General features: G+C 38.9%; 6 protein-coding genes across 7 annotated transcripts; 4 read left to right on the forward strand and 2 right to left on the reverse strand.

Moving 5' to 3' along the window:
* The first annotated feature begins 3,213 nt into the window (after nt 1-3,213).
* LOC121743931 lies at nt 3,214-5,870 on the forward strand. The gene is made up of 8 exons (XM_042137338.1): nt 3,214-3,483; nt 3,588-3,677; nt 4,341-4,400; nt 4,503-4,542; nt 4,644-4,737; nt 5,271-5,330; nt 5,418-5,509; nt 5,598-5,870. Exons 1-8 carry the CDS (start codon nt 3,377-3,379, stop codon nt 5,682-5,684), a joined length of 630 nt encoding a protein of 209 aa, XP_041993272.1. The 5' UTR covers nt 3,214-3,376; the 3' UTR covers nt 5,685-5,870.
* Nucleotides 5,871-6,757: 887 nt separating this feature from the next.
* LOC121746056 lies at nt 6,758-7,225 on the forward strand. The gene has a single exon (XM_042139987.1). It carries the CDS (start codon nt 6,758-6,760, stop codon nt 7,223-7,225), a length of 468 nt encoding a protein of 155 aa, XP_041995921.1.
* Nucleotides 7,226-7,990: 765 nt separating this feature from the next.
* On the forward strand, nt 7,991-8,901 carry LOC121744178 (CASP-like protein 1C1). The gene is made up of 3 exons (XM_042137625.1): nt 7,991-8,189; nt 8,294-8,396; nt 8,478-8,901. The coding sequence occupies exons 1-3, from the start codon at nt 8,035-8,037 to the stop codon at nt 8,709-8,711; spliced, it is 492 nt and encodes a 163-aa protein (XP_041993559.1). The 5' UTR covers nt 7,991-8,034; the 3' UTR covers nt 8,712-8,901.
* Nucleotides 8,902-9,307: 406 nt separating this feature from the next.
* LOC121744347 (probable 2-carboxy-D-arabinitol-1-phosphatase) lies at nt 9,308-11,309 on the forward strand. 2 transcript variants are annotated; one of them, XM_042137867.1, is made up of 7 exons: nt 9,308-9,588; nt 9,935-10,086; nt 10,386-10,505; nt 10,580-10,679; nt 10,793-10,932; nt 11,009-11,088; nt 11,183-11,309. In XM_042137867.1, exons 1-7 carry the CDS (start codon nt 9,453-9,455, stop codon nt 11,307-11,309), a joined length of 855 nt encoding a protein of 284 aa, XP_041993801.1. In that variant the 5' UTR covers nt 9,308-9,452. The 2 variants fall into 2 exon arrangements, with proteins under 2 accessions (XP_041993801.1, XP_041993802.1); XM_042137868.1 differs by lacking the exon at nt 11,183-11,309 and having other exon boundaries at nt 10,793-10,910; nt 11,009-11,062.
* Nucleotides 11,310-12,169: 860 nt separating this feature from the next.
* On the reverse strand, nt 12,170-14,898 carry LOC121746057. The gene is made up of 2 exons (XM_042139988.1): nt 12,686-14,898; nt 12,170-12,584 (listed from the first exon to the last, which is right to left on the reverse strand). The coding sequence occupies exons 1-2, from the start codon at nt 14,896-14,898 to the stop codon at nt 12,170-12,172; spliced, it is 2,628 nt and encodes an 875-aa protein (XP_041995922.1).
* Nucleotides 14,899-19,226: 4,328 nt separating this feature from the next.
* LOC121743275 lies at nt 19,227-20,621 on the reverse strand. Its single transcript, XM_042136530.1, has 3 exons — nt 20,337-20,621; nt 19,945-20,158; nt 19,227-19,853 (listed from the first exon to the last, which is right to left on the reverse strand). Exons 1-3 carry the CDS (start codon nt 20,583-20,585, stop codon nt 19,438-19,440), a joined length of 879 nt encoding a protein of 292 aa, XP_041992464.1. The 5' UTR covers nt 20,586-20,621; the 3' UTR covers nt 19,227-19,437.
* Nucleotides 20,622-22,681: the final 2,060 nt, after the last annotated feature.

Consider the following 22,681-nt stretch of genomic DNA (forward strand, 5'->3'; position numbering starts at 1 on the left):
CGTCGAACGTCGCAGGAGCTTTTGCCCGTCGACCAATCCGGCGTCAAAATTAGGGTTTTGTGCGTTTTGCATGTTTGAAAGGAAAGAGAGTAAGAGAAAATAAAATAGAAAGATAATTGATATTTCTTGAATGAATAATATGAATAACAATGTCCACTATTTATAATAGTGGATACTAACTTAATGAGCAAGACAAAAGATATGGAAAAAATATGCAAATCTATAATTAACTTACTAACTAAATAATAATAATAATCATCATCATCATATCAAGGGCATTGTCTCACAAGTCAACAACAATGCCTTTAAATTCCAAATGTTACAAATTATAACCATTAAAATAATATAAAAAATAATTATAAATATAATCATGAAGTGATTTTTCGTCGAATTTCAAGAGTTACACGCTTGGTGTTATAACGATTAGGAATGTGATTACTCGTATATTCGGCTATTCGCTATATATGGTACTACTTGTGTATTGTTTATATATAGTTGTCCATTTTCATGTTAGTTTTCTACTAATAGGATATCCTCGTTCCATTCTCTACTACTCCTTTCGTCCCTCAAATTTTATCATAATTTGACTGGCACGAGTTTTAAGAAATGTAATAAAAAGTAGGTTGAAAAAGTTGATAGGATGTGGGTCCTACTTTTAAAGTATTAGTTTTATAATAAAATGTGAGTAGAAATAAGTTAGTGAAATGTATGGTTCATTACCAAAAATGGTAAAAAATTAAATGTGACAAATTTTATGGGACGGACGGAAAATGAAAAATGTGACAAAATTTCAGGGAGAGAGTAATTTTCGCATTGTGATATTTGTCACGTTAGACCCACAAAATAATATTTTTATAGTATATGTTAAATTTCAGCCAAGCACGTGTAGGGTCATAGAGAAGTAAGAGAAATGACTTGGAAATTTCGGTAGGAAGCATACTTGACATTGAGAATGTGCAGTTTTCTTGAATTTGAGAAAAAAGATAGCCGCCCCCCATGAAACTAGTTTCTTGTTAAGAATACAACGAGCTAATTTCAACTAGCTCGATTCGTGTGGCACCAAAAAAGTTGTTTTTTGTTTTTTGTTTTTTGTTTTTTTTAAGTATAAATCAAGAATTGACGATGAATTAATGTGCCCAAGGTTTTGGAAAATTATAGTCCTACACTATTATAGGTCATGTGCACGCGTTCACCAGACTTGATGCACACGGTAACCTTCCATCTAGAAGATCATATTATTTATTTGCACAATTTGATGTTACCAATATTCAACAAGAATTAAATAAAATTATTATTGAATCTTTTACATAGGAATACAATAAATGGTACAGAATAAATTAATGGCTCCAAAATCTCGATTTATATCTTGCCTTTAGTTCTATGTAAGATCATTGATTTTATTTTGTCTATTATTTATAATAACAATTGAGAATTGTTAGGGAGTTTAAACAAAATCTGAACAAATCGGATGTCTTAAAAGGTGTGAAACGCTTTCAGATCAAATCAATTTGGCGGTTCTACCCATATTTGATCGGATATAATTCAGGTTTCGAAGATATTCGTATGTTGATTCTATCCAACTTTGAAACTAGAAATTGATCATAAGAAGAGGCTGAAAACGAAGAGTCGCGTCTCTTCGTTTCACAACTGTTTTTAACAGTTTTTTGCGGGAATAGGAAATTGCAAAATAGTCCTTCAACTTTCGGAAATTACGTTTCCGGATGAAATTTCTGTACAACTCAACCCCAGCCAGGGGCTCTTCCCCTTGGACACCGCCAGGGGCTGCCGCCCCTGAACCCCCGTCTAATCATAAGGAATTCAAATAAGTGTATACTCCGCACTTCCAACTTATTTGATGTCTCATTATGATCACGTTGATCAATCAAGTTAATCCAATTACACTAAAATATCCAATAAGAATTAAATCAAATTCCGTAGGCTAGTAAATGGGCGGAACTAGGGCTGGGGAAAAATAGCGAAATACCGGTCTTATCGTACCGAAAAAATATCGAAAATACCGAACTTTTGGTATACCATGATTTTCGGTACGATATAATACCTTACCAAAATCTTTCGGTAAGTTAACGGTATGAATTTTCATATACCGCGGTATACCGCCTCATACTGAAGTTCGGTATGTACCGTAAATTAAGGTATATACCGTAAAATATAAATTTAATAGTATAAAATATATTTTATAGTATATTTTTAAAATTATAAAATTTAGTGTGAAATATTAATATAATTATGAATAAAATATATGTAATATATATTTTTAAAAATAAAATATAAATAATATTCTAAAAACTCAAATTATCTCTTTTCATTGATGTTGAAAGTAAGGTATACCGCAAAAGTACGGTATACCGAACTTTGGTACGGTATACCAAAAATGAGGTACTGCATCGGTATGGAAATTGGTCATACCGAAAATAAGGTATACCGAAGTTCGGTATACCGAAAATTTTGGTTAAGTAAATGTATGATTTGTTTACATACCGAATTTGCGGTAAGGTATACGGTATGGTGGTTTCGGTAAGGTATACCGTACCTACCCACCACTTGGGGGAACTGTCATTTATTTACATTTTCTATTACCGGGGCATTGGGGCAGTTGTTTTTACATTTGTTTACATTTTCTATTATGTTTTAACATCAAGCATTGTTTTTCCTTTTAGGTGGTCAAATTATTTAGCAGCAATTCAACCATTGGACTTGAGCGTTCTGGACTTTGAAAACTGAATCCATTAGTATTGGACTAATAGTCTTATTTTAGATTTTAAAAAAAACAGTGATGATTTAAAATAAAAATAATACTTAATGATACCAGTTAAATATTTTGACTGATGTATGAAAATGAAAACTCGTTTTGATTCAACGACATATTCAAACTATCAGACTAAAAATTCAAAACAGAAACTATCACTCATGTATACAAAACTAAAAAATTTAAGCTTCTAGTAGATAGTGATATGACTAAAATTATTAAGTACTACTAGTATTAGTAGTACTACATAAAATGAGGCATTAGTAAAATGAGGCAACTTTAGTACTCCGTATAAATAAAAAATATATAAGTGACGATGGAAAATCTAATTTATCTACCAACTGTTACAGCGAATATTATCAAGTGCTCAAATATTAAGCTTTTTATGTTAGGATATGGTGATATCAAATACTACTACCAAAATCAAATATTTTTTCATCAAAATCAAACCCAATAGATCTAGATATAAAATAAAATGACAATATATGTTTCCCGCCCTAATAAGAGAGCTATTTGCGCAATCCCAATTCCAAGCTGCTTCACTATTTCATCTCTCTCTCTCTGATAGTATAAGCACAAAATCTGAGTGCTGCGTAGGTGACGTTCATAATGTCAGCGGCAAAAGCGAGCGCGAAGCGAGTTTCCGAGTCGGAGAATTCGAAGGATCGGCGAAAGAGAGTCGTTGTTGAAGATGATTTTGATGCTGCAATTTCTGAGTAAGCATTTCGCGAGGAAGTCTTCTTCTTAGCTGATTTACTGTAGTTTTGTTATCACCAAACATTTTGTCAAAAGTATTGCTGAAGTTCTCTTCTAAGTGCAGTGATATTAAAGGTATTATGAGCGCTCTTCAGCAGATCAAGGCGAAGGCGCAGAAAGATGATCAGAAGAAGAACGAAGAGACAATTTCTAGGTGAAAAACTCCGGAACTTTATTGGCGATCTAGGTTGAGTTTTGATGTGCGTTAATTTGATCATACAGAAAATAGTTTCAAATTATGTTACGCTTAGCTCTGATTGGTGTTAATTTTATAGAATTTGCAAATGATTGGGGATTTACCTTATGATCTAAAGCTGATGGCCTGACTTTTGCTGAATTTGAAATTAGTAATAACAATTATGTGAAACATTATGCATTGAACGACTATGAAACATGTGGATTTGCTACCAAGTACTTTACCTCGTTTCAATCGGACGTATGTGTAAACAAACTACATAGGCTGGAAACAGTTTTCATTTATTTGTTCAATTTCATTATACTAGTGAGTTCATGTATGTTTGTTACCTAAGATACTTCCCCATATAGCTCACAAACGGATAGTTGGTGGTAATCTTTGGAAATGTGGATCGACTGTCAGTAGAAAGAATGAAACTCATCTCATACATAGTCACCTCATTTCTTTTAAATGAAGATAAGTGGACTCATTTTCTGTTAATTGGTAGTAAGGAGATAAGCATGAAATAAGACTTCTGCAAGTGCTATTTTCCTTTAGAATTAGGTATGACATGTGGCTGATAATGTTAATGAGGCCAGGAGTAATAAGTAGCTCAATCAACTTCTGATGTTCTGGTTTCAGTGTGTCTGCAGAGATCAAAGCTAGTTTGGATGAGTTGAAATCAAAACTTGAGAAAGACAGGTGACATGAATATTATTTGGACAATTACACTATCATCATAATATTCTGGATATTGTCATTGCTCGGTTAAGCTCAAGAATACTTCCTCATAATGTTTGACAGGCAAAGCTTTGCTAAGGGTCTCATGAAGAGCTCAAAAGAGGTCCTGACGTGGAGTATACAAAAGAGAACTAGTTGGATCTTGTCAATACCTTACCACTTCCATCATTGAGACTTTAACTGGATGTATTTGCATCTGTGTAGTGTGAAAATTTACTGAAGAGTAAGGCTGCCAAGTTCCAAGAAGTTTATGAAACACTCTGCAAGGAAAAATCTTCATATGTGCAAGGTTTGAAAGGTAATCTTCCTACATCTTCTGTCTTCAGTTTATGCCTTCTCTGCTGCTTGATTAGTAACTTCTAAGTTCAGATTTTAGATGATTGGAACAACTGGATGTAGGGTGTTGGTAATTGAAAGGAGATTTAAGTATCAGCTTTCTACAATGTACGAGATTGAATGTTTGTCTGAAGCCAGGTCTTTTACTGTCTTTCCTATTTGGTACTCTATGTAAGGCTAAGGAAAAACGATTTAAATAGTTAAAGGTTCTGTTATATAGACTTGTAACCCCTGGTTAACATATTCATTTTAATCTGATGTTGTGATAACATTGGTCTAATCCGATAACCTGAATTATTAATGATATTATTAGAGTGACTTCTCACACTGTTCATGAGAGCTACACAAGCTACGTTAACATATAGTAGTGCCTATTTGTCTGCATTGGCTCTGTTCTGCAATAATTGTCTCAGTAAAATAAACTTTGGAACCATATAGCATTACCTGAAACATTGATTGATATTAATATGTTATCTCCAACTTGGGTATTGACAGAAGTAATTTCCAAATATGAAGAGGACAAGGAGAAGTTATTTCTGCGATACGAGCAAATGAGTGAGCGAAGGAAACTCTGTCACATTCCCCATTCTACATACTCCTATAAGATAGCATGTTAGAATAATTGCTAAAAACTGGTTATAGGGAAGAAAGAGAAGAATATGATATCTGAAGTGGAGAAAGCAAATGCAGCAAGAATAGCTCAACTAGAGGAATCCCTCAAGAAGAAGAAACAGGTGAAATAATTGGTGTTGCCTTCTTCTGTGCTCATTGATATCTTGGATTATAGAATGAAGTATCAATGGAATGTTCTTTTGTGAGCAGGATGATAAGACCTTCAGCATTTTGAGAAAGACACTGGGCTCATTTCTTGGAAATGCTTCAGATGAGGACTTCCCTCCCGATGACTGAGTAATATCACTTCCATTGGTAAACTTTTTATGTATGGCAACTGTGAATCTTCTGAAAACTCCTCTCATGAACGACTACCTCTCAGTTTACTATCTTCTTCTGCTCTTGTGCAAGCCTGTTCTTGAGAAATATTTGACCTTTTGCAAATGTCATGCATATTCATAGATTTTGAGCATTACATCTTTATATGGCTGTGTTTTCTTGGAAAGAAAATGGGCTAGTTTTACGATGGGTTGATGTAGCCCAAGTGATATTTTAAGTATTTGTTGACAATTCTATTTTACAATTGCTTCGGTCCATAAACAATTCACGGTAACTATTTGTATGATGCACACAAAGTAATTTTGTAAAGTCTGTAACCTCGTGTGCATCAACGAATGATGATTGTCAACTGTCAAGTTACTTAAAAAGTTGGCTCTTAAATTATGTGATAGATTGTACCACCTTTAATCATTTAAATATACATAATTAAATTATAAATTACGGGTGGACTGAATTTTGTGTCATGTAATCATGAAGTCCGTAATTTGATAGTAAGGTGTGTAGTGAGACATAATGAACTAAAGAATGTGATACTGTGTTGGTCTAGTAGTAAAGTTATTCAAGTCTATTGCTTTGCAATATTTAAAATTTTATGAGTAAGAAATCATTTGCGTTATGTTAAGCCTATGCTAAATGCGTATTGTATATTAAGCCCATTAGTTCATATGAAGATGTGGCACCCTCTTTAGTTTGCTAGAAAGAAAATGCAACTAAGATAAGACGAGTCAAATTTGGAAGCTTTGATACAAAAACATTACATAATTAATGAAGACTAAGGGCCCGTTTGGTAGCTATGTCATGTTTCGACTAGGCATTATACAATTCATCATACTTATCATAGTTTCAAGTAGTTAAGAAATATATATTGGGTGTTTGGTAGATTAAGATAATTGTGAGTTATCTTATTTAAGTGTTTGGTTCAACAAGTCACAAATAAGGATTAAAATTGTAATGGTCAAAATTATCCTCATTAATTTTATTTAATTACTTAATTATCCTTATGTTGCCCTAATAATTCCAAATGCACAAAAATGAAATCCATAACCAAATTAGGCCTGGGATTATGCGTCATCTTCGGCAGCCTCCCCCTCGCCGTCGCCGCCGAGCTCTACTACCTCCTATGGCGAAAGAAGAATCAGCAACAAACCCAAACCCACAAAAAAAGATCCAATTTTTCACACATTCTCCAATTCTGCAGGGGGCCCACCTCCTCCTCCGCCGTACACGAGCCGCAGTCCAAAGACCTCTGGCTGAAGAAGCCGTTTGCGGAGGAGAACATGGGGAGCTTCCCGCGATTTCTGTTCACGATCGCGGAGGAGACTAGGGAGGATTTGGAATCGGAAGATGGGGGCTTCAATTTGGGCGATTTGCTGCATATTTTGGAGACGCCGTTTCTGACACCGGCGGCTTCGCCGGCGTTTGGCGGGGAGTGGAAGGGGGGTGAGAGAATTGTGGAAGAACTTCTTGTTCACAATTATAATTTTTATCCTTATTTGTGAAGTGAGGATTAGGAAGAGACGTTAGTTTTGGAGTAGGGCTCGAAAATTTTAAATTATGGGTAAAAATGTATTTTGCAAAATTAACTAGGTATCCTTGATATGTAACATGTCAAAATGGGTGGTTACATATGTGACTGAAACATAGATTTTTTAATGGGCTTTGTGCGGGCCGGATACAGAACACGGGCTATTAAGTTTATTAACATAGCTACCAAATGCACAAATAAACCCGGATTAATCCTCTTATCTAATCGTAACATAGCTACCAAACGGGGCCTAAGTATCTCTGAATATAATTATCAATACTAGATCGCAAATAAACAACATACGGTAGTTGATATTGTAGGTAAAGCGCCGTACAGTCTCAACCTATGGCCAGGTAGTTGAACCGACAATTGCGACACAAAAAATGATTCAACTCAATTTAAAAATCATTTGTACATCAAGCTCCATGTCGTCATACAAATCTGTGCACAATTTAAAAACTTTCATGACACAACCCTTCAATAATTCAAACAACACACAATTAAATTTTAAATATACCAGGGGGGTAATGACTAATAAGTAACAAGCTACGGTAATAATTAAGAAAAGGGGAAATATTGGAGAGTTCAGGAAAATGCCACAATTGGCGAAACATATGGGGTGGCTACCATTAGGTTACCTAGAGATTGACCCTCCATTACAAAATATAACCCCCCATTCATCTGCCTTTCCTAACTCATCTTCTACTTCTTTAATATCCACTCAAATCTTACAAAAGAAACCATTAAATTTTTTGTTGCAACAATAATATTTCAGAGAAAGCTATGGCCTTTTCCAAGAACATCCCAATCTTGGTGTTGAGGCTGGTGGCCTTGGCCGCCACCGTCTCAGCAACGGCAGTGATGGTCACCAGCAGTGACTCGGCCACCGTCTTCAACATGAAATTTGAAGCCAAATACTCCAACACTCCCACCTTCAAGTCAGTTATTATTAGTTCATTTTGTCACATAACATAACATAATATAATATACTCTTTACTTTCATTAATTAATCTATGATATGATATTTGTTGCATGCATGCAGGTACTTTGTACTGATGAATGCAATTGCAGCTGGCTACACTCTTATATTACTCTTCTTCCCTTCCAAGAGCTCATACGGCCACTTCATCTTGGTGCTTGATTTGGTAAGTATGAGATTTTGCAATTTGGATTATACTATATACATATAGATGAAGAAATTAATGAATTGATGTGGGTTGAAGCAGCTGATTTTGGTGCTTCTGGATTCGAGCATATCGGCATGTTTGGCGATAGGGCAGGTGGGGAAGAAAGGAAACAGCCATGCCGGTTGGCTGCCAATATGCGACCAAGTGCCTAAGTTTTGTGATCGCGTGACCGGAGCTATGATTGCTGGCTTTGCGGCTCTGCTTGCTTATTTCCTCATACTTCTCTACTCCATTCATAATGTTATGAATCTTTTCACTCTCACCAACACTTAAATGTGTCCTTTTCATGTCACTCTCTCTTCACCTTATTTCCATCCCTTGTATTATTTGGTAAATTTGGGACCATGCTGGTTGTGTTTTTGTTGGCTTTCATCATTCAGAATGATCATGTATGGATGGCAATATAATATTACTACAGGTGTGTGTTGTGGCTATTTCTATTTATTCGAAGAATATTTATCTATTGTTTACAAAATAACAAACAAATGTTTTCTTCCTCAATGGATTTTTTAAAAAAATCGTTATTTCTCCAAGTCAATGCGAAAATAAAAATCTCGCAGAGTAGCATCATTTTTATTTTGAAGAAGCTAATGTTATACTATGTGTAACGATGAAACAATTAATAATCTTTTAGTAGATTTATTGGGAAATGAGAGAAAGAAAACACGGAAAAAAAACCCAGTATTAAAAAATATCGAAGATTAGAAATAATCGAACTTAGCTAATTAAATTCAACAAATCCACACCATACAATAAAAAAAGGAAAAAAGAAAATTGAAGAAGAGAGAGAGAGTCTTAACAGAAGATTATAACCATGCACACAAGATGAACGAATGGTCAGCCTTCCCAAGTTGAGATAGCTGAAACGGTTTGAGTTGAGATTATCAGCCTCAAATGAATATCGCACAACATTCATTCTTGCACAAAGGGAGCATCTCAATTGTGTTGTGACTTGTGAAGCGCAAGAAAAAAATATACGTGGTGAATTTTGAGTTACAGAAACAGGTTTCCGCAATGAGTTCCAATCTTGTGTTGAACCCCTTCTTGTCCAACTCCGCCATTGGAGAATCAACAAAACCTCCAAAAATTCTTTCTTGCGTGGGCCCATCTCTTCGAATTCGGTGCTCATCAGAATACTCCGTCGCCACTGGTATTCACTATAACTTGCCTTTCTTTATTTGATGAGCCAACAACTCGGATATTTCTGGCTGGATTTACATGCTCTGTTAGACAAGGGCAATTTACTGTACTGTCTTAGCTGATTTCAATTTTGGCAAATTAGTTATGGTTTCTCCAAGAGATGAATCTATGACCAAAAATGGATTGGTAGGGTGGTTCTCAATAACCCAATTTTGGTCTATATTTTCTGGTGATAACTGATTTCATGTGTTCCGTTGCAAGAGTTAAAAATATAAAGAAATTCCTATTTTGGTATATTATCTCCAACTTTGGTTGTATAAAACTTTTGCATGACTCCTTGAATCATTTCACTACAGAGGTATCTGGAAAGAGTGCTTCACTGACTGGTGGAGCATATGATTTTGGTAGAGCTACTACTTCACTTACTCAAAAATTGTTGTCTTCTCCAAAGAAGGTTACTTTGGTTCGGCATGGTTATAGCACTTGGAATAAAGAAGGTAGAGTTCAGGTTTGTTCCCAACTACTGTCATATATTACTATGACAACTATGAGTCTATGTTTATTTCTGAATTTGGGTTCCCTTTTGTCTTCAAACTCTGCTTGTCAAGTTTCTTAGTGTCAGTAATTTTTTTAATAAAACATTACATTTGTTGGAGTTAGTTCTTTGTTGTGCAACCAGCTTGATTTACTTGTTTTAGTAATACATGACCATAATCTTGGAAAAGTATCCAGTGATGAACTTATACATCTATGCACTTCTGTTTGTTAATAGCCTCTTGAGTGCTTATTATGTTGTCATCCCTGTAGGGCAGCTCAAACCTGTCAGTCCTAACCGAAGAAGGCATTGAACAAGCCAGAAAATGTCGGACAGCTCTGTCTGAGATGCACTTCGACCAGTGCTTCTCAAGTCCAATATCCCGTGCCAAGGTTTGTTTTCGCTTGATTTTCCTCCAACTGGTTTATAATGCCTGAGCCTCTCAAGCTGTGAGTTTGCTATGCAGTCTACTGCTGAAATCTTATGGCAAGGGAAAGAGCAGCCTTTGATTTATCTCGATTCGCTGAAGGAGGCTCATCTGTATTTTCTGGAAGGCCTTACAAATGGTCTGTCTCATATAGCCTCCTTTGATCTTCCATGAGTATGTACATATGTCAAATGAGAAAGTAGTATAACGATTCAACGTTAGTATATCACGTTACTTATAGTTTGGAGGCAGTGGATGCCAGGAAACTATATCCCAAGGAGTTTGTACAATGGAGAGAAGATCCCTCCAATTTATGCATCAATGGAGTTTATCCACTAGAGAAGCTGTGGGAGAGAGCTCTTGAAGCTTGGTCGGAAATCTTACTTACACCGGTATATTATAATGTTTGTGCCGGATGAATTAAAATCTTCCATGCATATAATTATATTACATGTGTTTGATGGCCAGGGAGAAAGTTCATTGGTTGTTACTCATAAATCAATCTTGAGGGCAATGATCTGCACAGCCCTTGGGCTTGGCCCAGAGAGGTATACAAGTTTGGAAGAGATGTTGGTTTGTTTGTTTGATATATTGAGTTCGAAAAGAAATGTTGAGGAAAATGTTGTTGTTGTTGTTGTTGAGGTTCCGAGCAATGGATGTCAACAACGGTGGATTGTGTGTTTTTAGCTTTAACAAGAACGGGGAACCGATGCTTAAAGCCTTGAATATGACTGCCCATATGTACACCGATCACGTCTATCATTACTAGGTACTTCTTGATACTACTTTACAAAAATCGACTTTGATAACGGTAAATGTATTGCGAACTCTAACGTCCCCACATCGGTTGCATAAGACATCTAATGCCCAGAGTATTTGTGTAAATCAAGGTGCTATAGTGATGATGAAGATGATGGTTCCTATTGACATTATGCAGAAAATTGAAGGCAGCAGATTATAACAGGATGAAGGGAATCTATTATGAAATTCGGCTCTCCAACAAAATAGCTTCATGACAGTAGGTTATTGTTGTTGTAATATCTATTTTTGTTTATGGGACTGTACATGCTCAATCTGTCTTTATCTATTCATTTGTTAACAGGCACCATTTTGTAACTTTTTGCATTTGCACACTGAAAAACACACATCCATACTCTATGTTTAAAACCATAATTTACCATAACCTGTTTATACAGTTTAGTTAAATGCAGAGATGGCTTAAGTGAAAATCTCAGCAAGTTCTTGCAAGAATCCAACTACATTTCTACACTCAATAACCTTTCAATCTTATATATCTGAGTTCCATATCACACCAATAGAAAAGAGCAGACTATATACTATCATAATTTATGAAAAAAGATGATGTACGTAAGTACGTTGTTAAAAGAGATTCATAACATCACATTTATAATCTTAAAGAATACGTGTGTATTAAATATGAGTAACGAGTTTAGAGCAAGCTACGAGCTGCACCCAATTCTACGACAGCCAACAAAGTATATGATAACAGTAGCTGTACAGTATATGATACTTTCCCAAACTAAAACACCAAAATCGAAAGGGTGAGCATGCAAGCACCAATACAAAAAAAGAAGAAATGTGTTTGGAATCATTTAATTACCAAATAATTTATGCAGAAACCACAGGGATTTTCTGATATGTGGATCGATTTGGTACAAGGCATTGGCCGCCATAGCGCTGCTGCAAGTAGATTATAACAGCAAATACAAGACCACCAACCGATATGACAATATCCCAGGCAGTCGAGTAGTAGTCCATTCTTGGATTTGCGTATATGTAACTCAACGACCAATTAGAGCTACGGGACCTGTAGAGATCATACGCATGTGGCAGTAAGCGAACAAATGTAGTTCCTACGTAGAAAGATGGGGCAAGAGCCTTCTCCTTAGAATCAGAGAATACATTGAACAGAATCTGAGGGAGCAGGAAGCCATCCAACATCAAACCAGCATATGATTTGAGGTCGCCCCAAGCAGATTGTCTTCCCAAAACCGACTTTCTTATAGGTGGACGAACCAAGCAACTAAAGCACCAGCAATATACAATGGCAAACACAGATAAACAACTTTCTTGTCAGTTATCCATTGGTCTTTTTGGCTTCCATCACCAGATCTTGAAGAAGACCAGGTCATTTGGAGGAGACGAAATTCGAGTAGGAAAGCTATCATCGTTATTACCCTCACCAACACCTCGTGGACTTCCACCCATCCATCACTACCAAAGTAAACATTCTTATTGTTGCGGCTCGTTGTGAAGAGAGCTTCAAAATTCAAGAGCAATGGGATCAAATGCCCTAAGGTGAGCACAATAAGCATTACCACAGAAATGAAGGGCAGGACATCAGCATGCCTCTTAACATGCAATAGTTGCAGACCAATGAAGATGCATGAAAGCGTGTTGGAAATCAAAACCATTGTGATCTCCAGATCCATTCTCCATATGGATTCTTTCGCTTGGCCATCATAAACTGAATGTGAAAATATTTCAAATGTTTCAAAGTAAAGTTGGTCAGACTTTTCTCGCGTGCTTTCAATGGTTCCCCTCACAACACCTGCAGCTCTTGCATTAAGCGTAGCATACTGTATGTCGACCAGAATCTCACAATCCAATGATGAATTTCTCCCTACTCTTGCTTTAGGTGGCCCGACATGCATGCATCCAGTCATGCAAAGGTGCCCCCTTTTGGAGTCATATGTCCCTTCAGCAGAAATATCAAATGATTTTATTTGCATATGTTCATTGCTGAGCTTGAAATAGCGAGAAGATACAACAGTCAGTACATAGCTGACGTTAGTAATTGCATCACTAATGTTTTGCTTTTCTTGTTGGGATCCTCTTCCAAAGGCCGAAGATAACTGATAGGGTGTATTAGCTACATAAAGTGGAGAAGAGTAACCCCATAGATCATTCACTCTCCGATTTCTGGCAACCATGTCAAATCTCATATCAGATGATAATGCATTAGGGTACTTCCTCCCCAGCTCTTTATGCATCATTGTCTTATTTGCACAACATCTCCTCGTCTTCTCAATCTCTGTATACTCATATCTCAGACGTGCCACCCTGATATGCCTATTCTTTATACTTGACAAGGTAACTCTGCCAAAATAACCCGACTCATTGGCACTCCTAGTACTCCACAGCTCACCAACAACAGGGCTCCGCTCCCTCAAAGTCCACCGAGCTGGAAATCTCAAACTTACCCTGATCAAACATTCCCCAACAAAGCCCTCGTCCCCATCACTAAAAATACGGCAACCAACCATGTTAAGCCTCTTTCTCTTCCAATCCCATCTCCCCTCCGTAACCAAAGTCACATTTGGTTCAAAGGGCAGCCCATTTCCATTATGCCCCATATCCCCAAACCCCAACAAGAACCTCACTCTACCATCCCCCAAACACTCTATTTCGTTGAAGTACATAACACTCGGCAGGAGACCACCATTTGCTCTTCCAAGAAAATTGCAATTCCCAGTTTTGCAGTCCTTTTCATACTCCAGCTCAACAAATCCAGCAGACACAACATAGGCACACACCTTCTGCCCCAAATCCTTCACTGCTAAAGAAACATTTGCCAAATTATCCAACTTCGAAAACACATTTCTTTGGCTCTGTGTATCAATCAACTCGTACTTATAATTCCTCAAATTGACACCCAATATCGAAACGGGCTTGAGGTTAAAACCACTTGTGTCGTTCACATTCACACTCTCCAAAGTTCCGTTAACCAAACTAGTGAAAATACTGGAGGAATTCAAGTAATCAAGCTTCAAAACGACATGGTTGTACCTCAGCTTTCCGAAACCAGAGCCGACCATACAGAGCTTCCCCGATACCGAATCCCAAAACCCTTTCAATGAAAAAGTGACGGAATTCCAGGAATTACCCGGAGGCAACGGAATCCGCGGCGGGCGGAAATGCACAAGGCGCAGCCCGCGGCGGGTGAAATTGAGGGAGCGGCCGACGCCGTTGAGGCTCAATACAGCTTCAATTTGGAAGACAGCTTCGTTGGCGGTGCGGTACGCCTTGTGGGAGGAGAAGGTTAGGGAGGCGGGGACTCCCCTCCTGCAGTCAGTTGTTTTGCAATCGAGATGGACGTGGCGGAGAGAGAGGAAGCTAGGGTTGAGGAGCGGGGCATTGTCGGCCGGAAGCAGGGGCTGATCCGGTAGGACGTCGCCGCAGCGGTCGGAGTAGGATATATCGGCAGAGGCGGGGGTGAGGAGGAAGAGAAGGGTGGTGGCCGCAAAGTGGAAAGCGATGAATCGCGATATGCATTGGGAAATTGAGGAGAAGTGGAATCGTGTAGAAGCATTTGGAATCTGTGACGGTGGAATCATGGATGAACAACAATGGGAAACCAAGGAAAAGGGCATCAATTTTGACTTTTATCACTTACCAAAATAAAAAAAAAATATGGAATCCAAATTCCAATTGGTTAATTTAATTATGTCTATTCAGTTGCTGAACTGAACTTACTCGAGATTACCCCCGAAATAGTCTATGCTGGGAAACCAACACTCAAAAACTCATAAGTCAAGACTCAAAAGTCATATCTACTCAACCAATCAATATTATAAATTCAATTTTATCTAATTTATGAGGTTGTAAATTACATAATCCTTAAAATCCATGAAAGATTTAGGCCGTAGCACTCTTTCATAACCAACCAGTTTGTTGGGCTTTAAATTTTTCAAGGCCCATTACTATCAAGTCCTTAGAGGACTGCGCTCGTATAACTTTTTTCCAAAACCAAGTGGGCAGACCAGCTAGGAAACAGCATCACTGCAGGAGGCGGCAGCCGCATCCATTTTAATTCTTATAATTAATTTTTACTTATTAAAATTATTTTATTTTCGAAAACTATTTTAAAAATATGTAGTGAGGGGAGTGTTATATTGCTAACTATAATTAAATAATAGTCATTAGATATTCAAATCAAAGGCCTAGATCATGAGCCTTGAAATGTCAATACGATCAACAAAAAACGACAATAAGAGTATTAAGGTCAATTTACAATAAATTAATTGTAACTAACTTTTGAAAAATATCACATAACTTTAGAACGCATATAACTTTCTCGATTTAAATTATTTTTTTGCGTAAAATATATCAAATTAACGATAATTTCATAAGGATTCTAACGAGATCTCACTTGCATATGTTCCGATGTCAGAATTTGAAAAAAAATTCAAAAATTTTCAATTTTTTCGTACAGCTACAAATGTCAATATAGTATATAAAATATGTCAAAATAATACATGTAAAATGTCATTCTTAAAACAATGTGTTGACATTCTCAAAGCATTTTGTTGAGGGCACCCGCAACGCGTCTCGCGGGTGTCCCTTATCTAGTCCCTCTGAGACGAGACGGGCGTGGGACGCGTTGCAGCGTCCCGTCTCGTCCCCAGCCCGCCGAGACACCAGTCCTGCCGAGACGGCGCGCGAGACAACTCGCCACGCGCCTGCGCGACGTGGCACGCGTTGGAGCCACGCGTGACGCCCACTCGCCGGTCCGCGAGTGGGCGTCGTCACGCAGACGCAATAAATCATTTTTTAAAATCGAATTTAATAAAAAAAATTAAAAATAAATAACGGTCATATGACCGTTCAACGGTCATTTTTTTTAAAAAAATATTTTTTTTTCTTTTTTTTATTCTATAAATACTCCTCTTTCACACACACACAAACACACATCTATTCTTCTCAAATCATCTCTCTTTCCACTCCAATTTTCATCTCAAATCATCTCTTTTATTCTTTTCTCAAATTTAAGTCATTCATGGATCCATTTGAGCAAATGCGTCGAATAATGGAAGAATCGCTTGAAGAAGATCGACGTAGGGAGGCGGAGGAAGCCGCGCTGCCCCAAAGACGATCCCGGACTTACATCCATCGTAACCGGGAGGAAGCCGCCGCAAGGTTAGTACATGACTACTTTTGTGATAACCCGGTATGGGGAGATACCTACTTACGTCGCCGTTTCTGCATGCGGAAACCGCTATTTCTCCGCATCGCAAATACATTGGCAGCCCGGGAAGAGTTCTTCCAAGAAAGGTTCGACGCCGTTGGCTGTCCCAACCACACGACGCTGCAGAAATGTACTGCAGCAATCCGTCAGCTTGCTACTGGACAAACGGCGGATTTGTTCGACGAATACCTCCACATTGGAGAAAGCAATGGGAGAATGTGCTTGATGCAATTCTGCAAAGGCGTCCGGGCAGCCTTCACCGACGAATTTCTCTGGAAGCCAAGCACGGCAGATTGTCACTTTCTGCTCCACCTTCACGAAGAAGTGCACGGATTCCCCGGGATGCTTGGCAGCGTCGATTGCATGCATTGGCAATAGAAGAATTGCCCTGTGGCGTGGAGGGAGTCATACACGAGCGGCCACAAAGGCACCCACCCCACTGTTATACTCGAGGCCGTTGCCGACTACCGGCTATGGATTTGGCATGCGTACTTCAGGGTCCCCGGATCGAACAACGACATCAACGTGCTCAACCAATCCGACATATTTGCCGAAGTTTTGGATGGTAAAGCGTTGGCCATTAACTTCATCGCTAACAACCGACGGTATAAAATGGGGTACTATCTTGCCGACAGCATCTACCCGAAGTGGCCAACCTTCGTGAAGACGTTCAACAGGCTGGTGAACGAAAAACATGCTCTTTTTACCCAGAAGCAGGAGGCTGCTCGCAAGGATGTGGAGAGGTCGTTCGGGGTTCTCCAAGCGCGCTTCAACATTATCAAAGTCCCGGCTCGTACGTGGTTCGTGGAGAGTATGGTTGACATCATGTATACGTGCATAATCTTGCACAACATGATTGTCGCCGACGAAGGACCTGAGGCGGGAAATTGGTTCGACCCTGAAACCCCCGAAAGCTCTACCGCAAGTAGTCCGCCTCGCAGTGGAGTGCATCCGTCTTTGCAAGATCGGTTGTCTATTCGGGCAAGGATACGTGATTCTACCGCCCACGCCCAACTCTAAGAAGATCTAATGGAGCACATTTGGGAAAAATTTGGCAACCGGTAGAGAGAGTGAGCGGAAGAAATTAAATTATGTATTTTTCATTTTTTAAGGATATTTAATTATGTTTTTTTTTAATTTTTTAAGAATTTTAAGTTGTAATTTTATTTTATTTAATGAAATTTGTTTTTATTAATTGAATTTGTTGTAAATAAAAATAAAAAATGAAATTGAATGAATAGTTAATGGATGAGATGGTTAAGAGACGGATAAGAGATGGAGGGTTGCAGGTTCTATCTCTTAGTTAAGAGATGGAGTGAAAAGTACAGTAGGACCCATGAATAGTTAAGGGATGAGTCGGTTAAGAGACGGATAAGAGACAGCGTTGCAGATGGCCTGATATTTTCAAAACACTATATTGACATTTTTATCCAAAACCCTAATTTGGTAGTTTTTTTATCTATTTCAATTTAATTAATTAAAACGAAAATTACACGTGGTAAATTTTAGACCACTAGATTTCTAAATTTTATGGTTTTAAATTAGTTATAGTTAGCAACTAGAGAATGAGTTAGCAATTGATCACTAATACTCCATCTGTCCCATTAAAAATGAAACATTTTCCTTTTTTGGTTGTCCCATTAAAAATGAAACGTTTCCTAAAATAGACATAACTCTATCTCTACTTTCCCCTCTCTCTTACTTTACTCTCTCTTCTTTAACTCACAAAACAACACTACATAAAATCTCATGACGGAAAGCAAACGTTTCATATTTATTGAGACGGAGGAAGTATATATGTAATCATGATGGCACATACTTAAATTTGGATTAATAGTATATTTATGAGTGTGTTAATTAAGTACTTGTAACATCACGAAGTTTGACTAAATTCTTATTTAACCCGCACTTTTTAAAATTTGAATGATAAATATGAAAACTTATTCACATTTTACTAATTTTTCCACTACTTTCCTTCATATTTTTTAAAACTTGCACCAAATTATATAGAGGGAGTATTAATTATGTTTCGACTTCATATATATTATGGTTACATGATAGGGAATAATATAACCATTTTTTCCATAATATATAGGAAGATGTTGGACCATGGTTTGGGAAAAATAGTACTCCCTCTGTCCCATTTAAGATGACCCCTTTCATTTTTCACACATATTTTGAAAAAAATCATAATAAATAGTTAAAGTGGAGTAAAAATAAAGTAAGAGAGAAAATAATGTAGAAGGAAGTCTCTTCCATATTATTCTCTCTTAATTTACTTTCCATTCAATTTAACTATTTATTATAATTTTTACAAAACACATGCTAAAAATGAAACGGGTCATCTTAACTAAGACGGATGGAGTAATTGGTAAGATTTTTGTGCAACAACTATGAACGGTTGGGTCTTCAAACTAAAATAAATGTTTTTCCATATACTCTTAACATGAACCATGTGACAAAAAAAGTATACACGGAGAATATACTTGTAGTACTACAATAAATTTAAATAAGGCCGACTGAAACGATTAATAGCATATGATTAGTCATCATAATTCACATGTAGATTCATATATTTGGAAAACTCAGATTGGCCGATACAACTTTATCGCTTGCTTCTGGTTTTATATCTAGGCGGACTTGACCGTATATCCCTACCAAGATTTTTAGGGAGTAAATAATTTACAATTATTGAAATTTTTACCAGAAAAGAAATATTTTTATTACTGTATAGTTGGATACAATTCTCATTTTTTTACAAATTAATCCGCAAGAGCCTTTCTATACATGGATTGCAAATACAAAACCAGTCTAGATACAGCAGGACCTTTGTGATCCTCACTCAACTATTGATTTATATATATCCAGTGAAAGGGATACGCACAGTAAAAAAAAAACACTGAGAATTTCATACGACTGCAACAACCGGTCTCTGCAGATTCTCCATCATCAAGTCAACGGTGAGCAACGATCTCCCGGGCCGGGCCGGGCGGCCGGAGTAGCCCGAGGAGAAAGTTTGTTCGGACGCCAAGCGCTCGCAAGTCCTGAGCCACTTGGCTTGCATATATCGGTGCTTTCTCCACGGAGCCAAGTGCATCTTCTTCTCCTTCATGCACCTTTTCGCTGCCCCGCACACGATCTTAAGCACCGCCATCAGCCTCTCCATCTTCCCCACGAATATCTCCGGAAGCTTCTTCACCATTTTGTTGTACTCCTCGTTTGCTCGGGCCATCTCGAATTGCCCTCTGAAATTCAACTCGATTATCACCCTCACTTCCTTCTTCGAATTCGACCCCTCTATTACATCCAAAAACGCGTGCTCCCCTGCATCAACCAAAACCCCCAAATGTTACTACTACTCTACTTCTTTTGTTCAATTTCATACGAACACCAAATAATTTTAAAATTGAAGTACCTGAAGGAATTTCGGGTGAGCTCTTCCATTTAGACTTGCAAATTGCACTATTGTACCCCGAATTCTGGAGGCGGCGGCATATCTCCGCCATTAGACATTTCCGGCAACCATCGGCAGCTCTGCCGCATTCGCAAACCCCGCAAGCTTCTTTCACTGCTTCTTTGGTGATATTTCGGATTTTGGATTCCAAAGAGCTCGTTCTGCATATGGTAGACTGCAGGATCCAAAATATCTAATTAATCAACGGTAGCTCTAAGCTTTGCCTAATTCAGAGATTTTACACAGAAACGAAACCACATTCCTATCTTCTTCACAACGACGGACGAACTTGCACTTTATTGAATCAAAAGATTAGGCAAAAAAAGAGAAAATTTCCAAAACAAAAAACTTACTTGCAATAATTGATGTTGAGTTTCCCAAAAATTGTCGTCTTCCGCCCCTGGATCTTCATTTTCGTTTTCGTTTTGATTTTCTTTCTCATCGTCTGCATAATCATCAAAAATGTTACTCAGCCCCTCGCATTCTTCACTCAGGAACTGGAAAACGGTGTCGTCGGACAAATTAATGGTGGTTTCGCCGGAAAACACAGATTCCCGGCCGTCGCAGGTCAAAATCCTGTGGTTTATAGGAACTCTCGACATTTGGATATCCACCACCCAAACCCTACAAAATTTATTTACTCCTAAAGATTTGTGATAATTCAACGAACCTTGGAGGTGATTTATATATACCCCAGATCTGGGCCCAATCAGCTGACGTGGAAATAGAAGCGGAGGGGAGGTGCACATGGATATCATGGAACCCTCCACAGGTTAGAGCATCTCCAATGGTCGGCGTCACCACCGGAGCGCCGATTTTTCGCCCACGCCGGTTTGACGCCGAACCATTGGAACCGGCGTGGGCGAAATCGGCGTCAAAATCGGCGTCGCCATGCCGATTCCCGCGCTGACGCCGGTTCCCACGCCGATCCTCACGGGCGCCATTGTGGCTCCCGGATCGGCGCCAAACCGGCGTCGGATTTAAATATTTTTTTTTTTTTTCGCAAAACACAATATATACGCGCGTTGAACCTCATTTTCATTCGCACCACTTGTTTTAACGAGTACTCTCTCTCTACCTTACTTTCTGTACAAGATCAATAACGAGCAATGGAGAACAACTACGAAGGTACTCCAGTTAATCCCGGGGGATGGTCTCAGACTCCCCCGGCTCCCGGTGTAGGGTCTCAGACGCCCCCGACTCCCGGGGCAGGGAGTGCTGGGACCGAATCAGGGCTGGCGTCTCTCGATTTTCGGGTTTGTACGCCAACGCCCTCCGCATGCAGACCAGTGGCCAAACAGAGGAAGACTGCAGGAGGATTGCGGAAAGAGCCTACCCCGATCCGGATAAGAAGTACTATGAGTTCACCTACTGGAACTGCTACGTTGTGCTCAACGAGTCGGAGAAATTCCGGGCAGGCGTCGACGCTGGCTGGCCGAAGAGGCAGAGACTGAACTATACCGGAGATTATAGCGGCAGCAGCGGTGGTTCGTCAGACCTCCCCGAGACGGCCCAGGAGGTCCCGACTCCTCGGTCGTTCGGTCGCCGACCTCGCCCGGTTGGGCAAAGGCGGGCGCAGCAGGTTGCGAGGGGGGGCACACCGAGTTCCCAGGATGTCCATTCGGCATCCCCCCTCGGCAGGTCTACCGAGGAGCTCAAATTCTTCGCGCGCCAACAAACGCGCGCTCAAATGGTGAAGACCTTAGCCGACTTCCAAGCGGCGGTGGACCCCGAGGTGAAGGATTTTCTTCGCGTATTGCTCCAGAGCCAGCGTGAAGAACTGGAGGCGATGAGGAGGGACACCGGCGGGAATAGCCGCGGCGTAGGTGGCGACGGAGGCGGCGGCGACGGCAGTGAAGAAGCGTTGGGCGACGACGGAGACGAGGACGGCGGCGATGAGTGATTTTGTTTTACTTTTTTAAATTAATGTACTTTTTACTTTTTGTAATTTTTTTAAATTGTTGTACTTTTTTTTAAAAGTAATGTACTTTTTAAATTTTAATATTATTATTCGAATTTTCCGTATTTGTCTCGTAAATTAAATTATGTATGTTGATACAATTGTAAATTAAATTATATAATTGTTATTAGTGATGTGGATAGGTAGTGTGAAGGCTATTTGATGGCTATTTGATGTCCAGTTGATGTGGCAAGCTGATGTGGCAGGAGAATTGTAGTGCTGATGATGTGGCAGTGTGAAGGCTATTTGACGGCTATTTGACGTCCGCCAGCATTGGAGATGCTCTTAATGTTGCCTCGCCTCGAATGGTCCAATTTGATAGACCAAACATAGAGGATCCACGTCACTCAGGGGTAATAAATGCGATCGGTTCGGAAGCTACTGGATATACTTGCATATTCTTAATTTAAATTTTTATTCGATATTTGTTTCTATTCTATCCTATTCCAGTAGGACCCGGCCCACCACTTTGACGTGGCGCAATCTAGGACGTCGGTTTCTTGGGTTTATCTCATTAGGTGGAGCCAGCACCTAGAATCATTGTCACTACTTACGCGGCGCCAGGTTCATGGTTTTTTGCGTCTACCTTCTTGCTTACGGGATTACCCCTCAGTTGCCGCATATCTGGCTACGTGACAAGGGGTATACAAGTCATTCATGCATCAATCATTTTTTTCAGATTGAGAGAGTATACGGTTGTTGGAAATAATTGATTTTCGGCTTCGAGTTTCGCTTTTG

The sequence above is a fragment of the Salvia splendens genome, chromosome 8, assembly GCF_004379255.2.
Source record: "Salvia splendens isolate huo1 chromosome 8, SspV2, whole genome shotgun sequence".
NCBI classification, from domain to species: domain Eukaryota; kingdom Viridiplantae; phylum Streptophyta; class Magnoliopsida; order Lamiales; family Lamiaceae; genus Salvia; species Salvia splendens.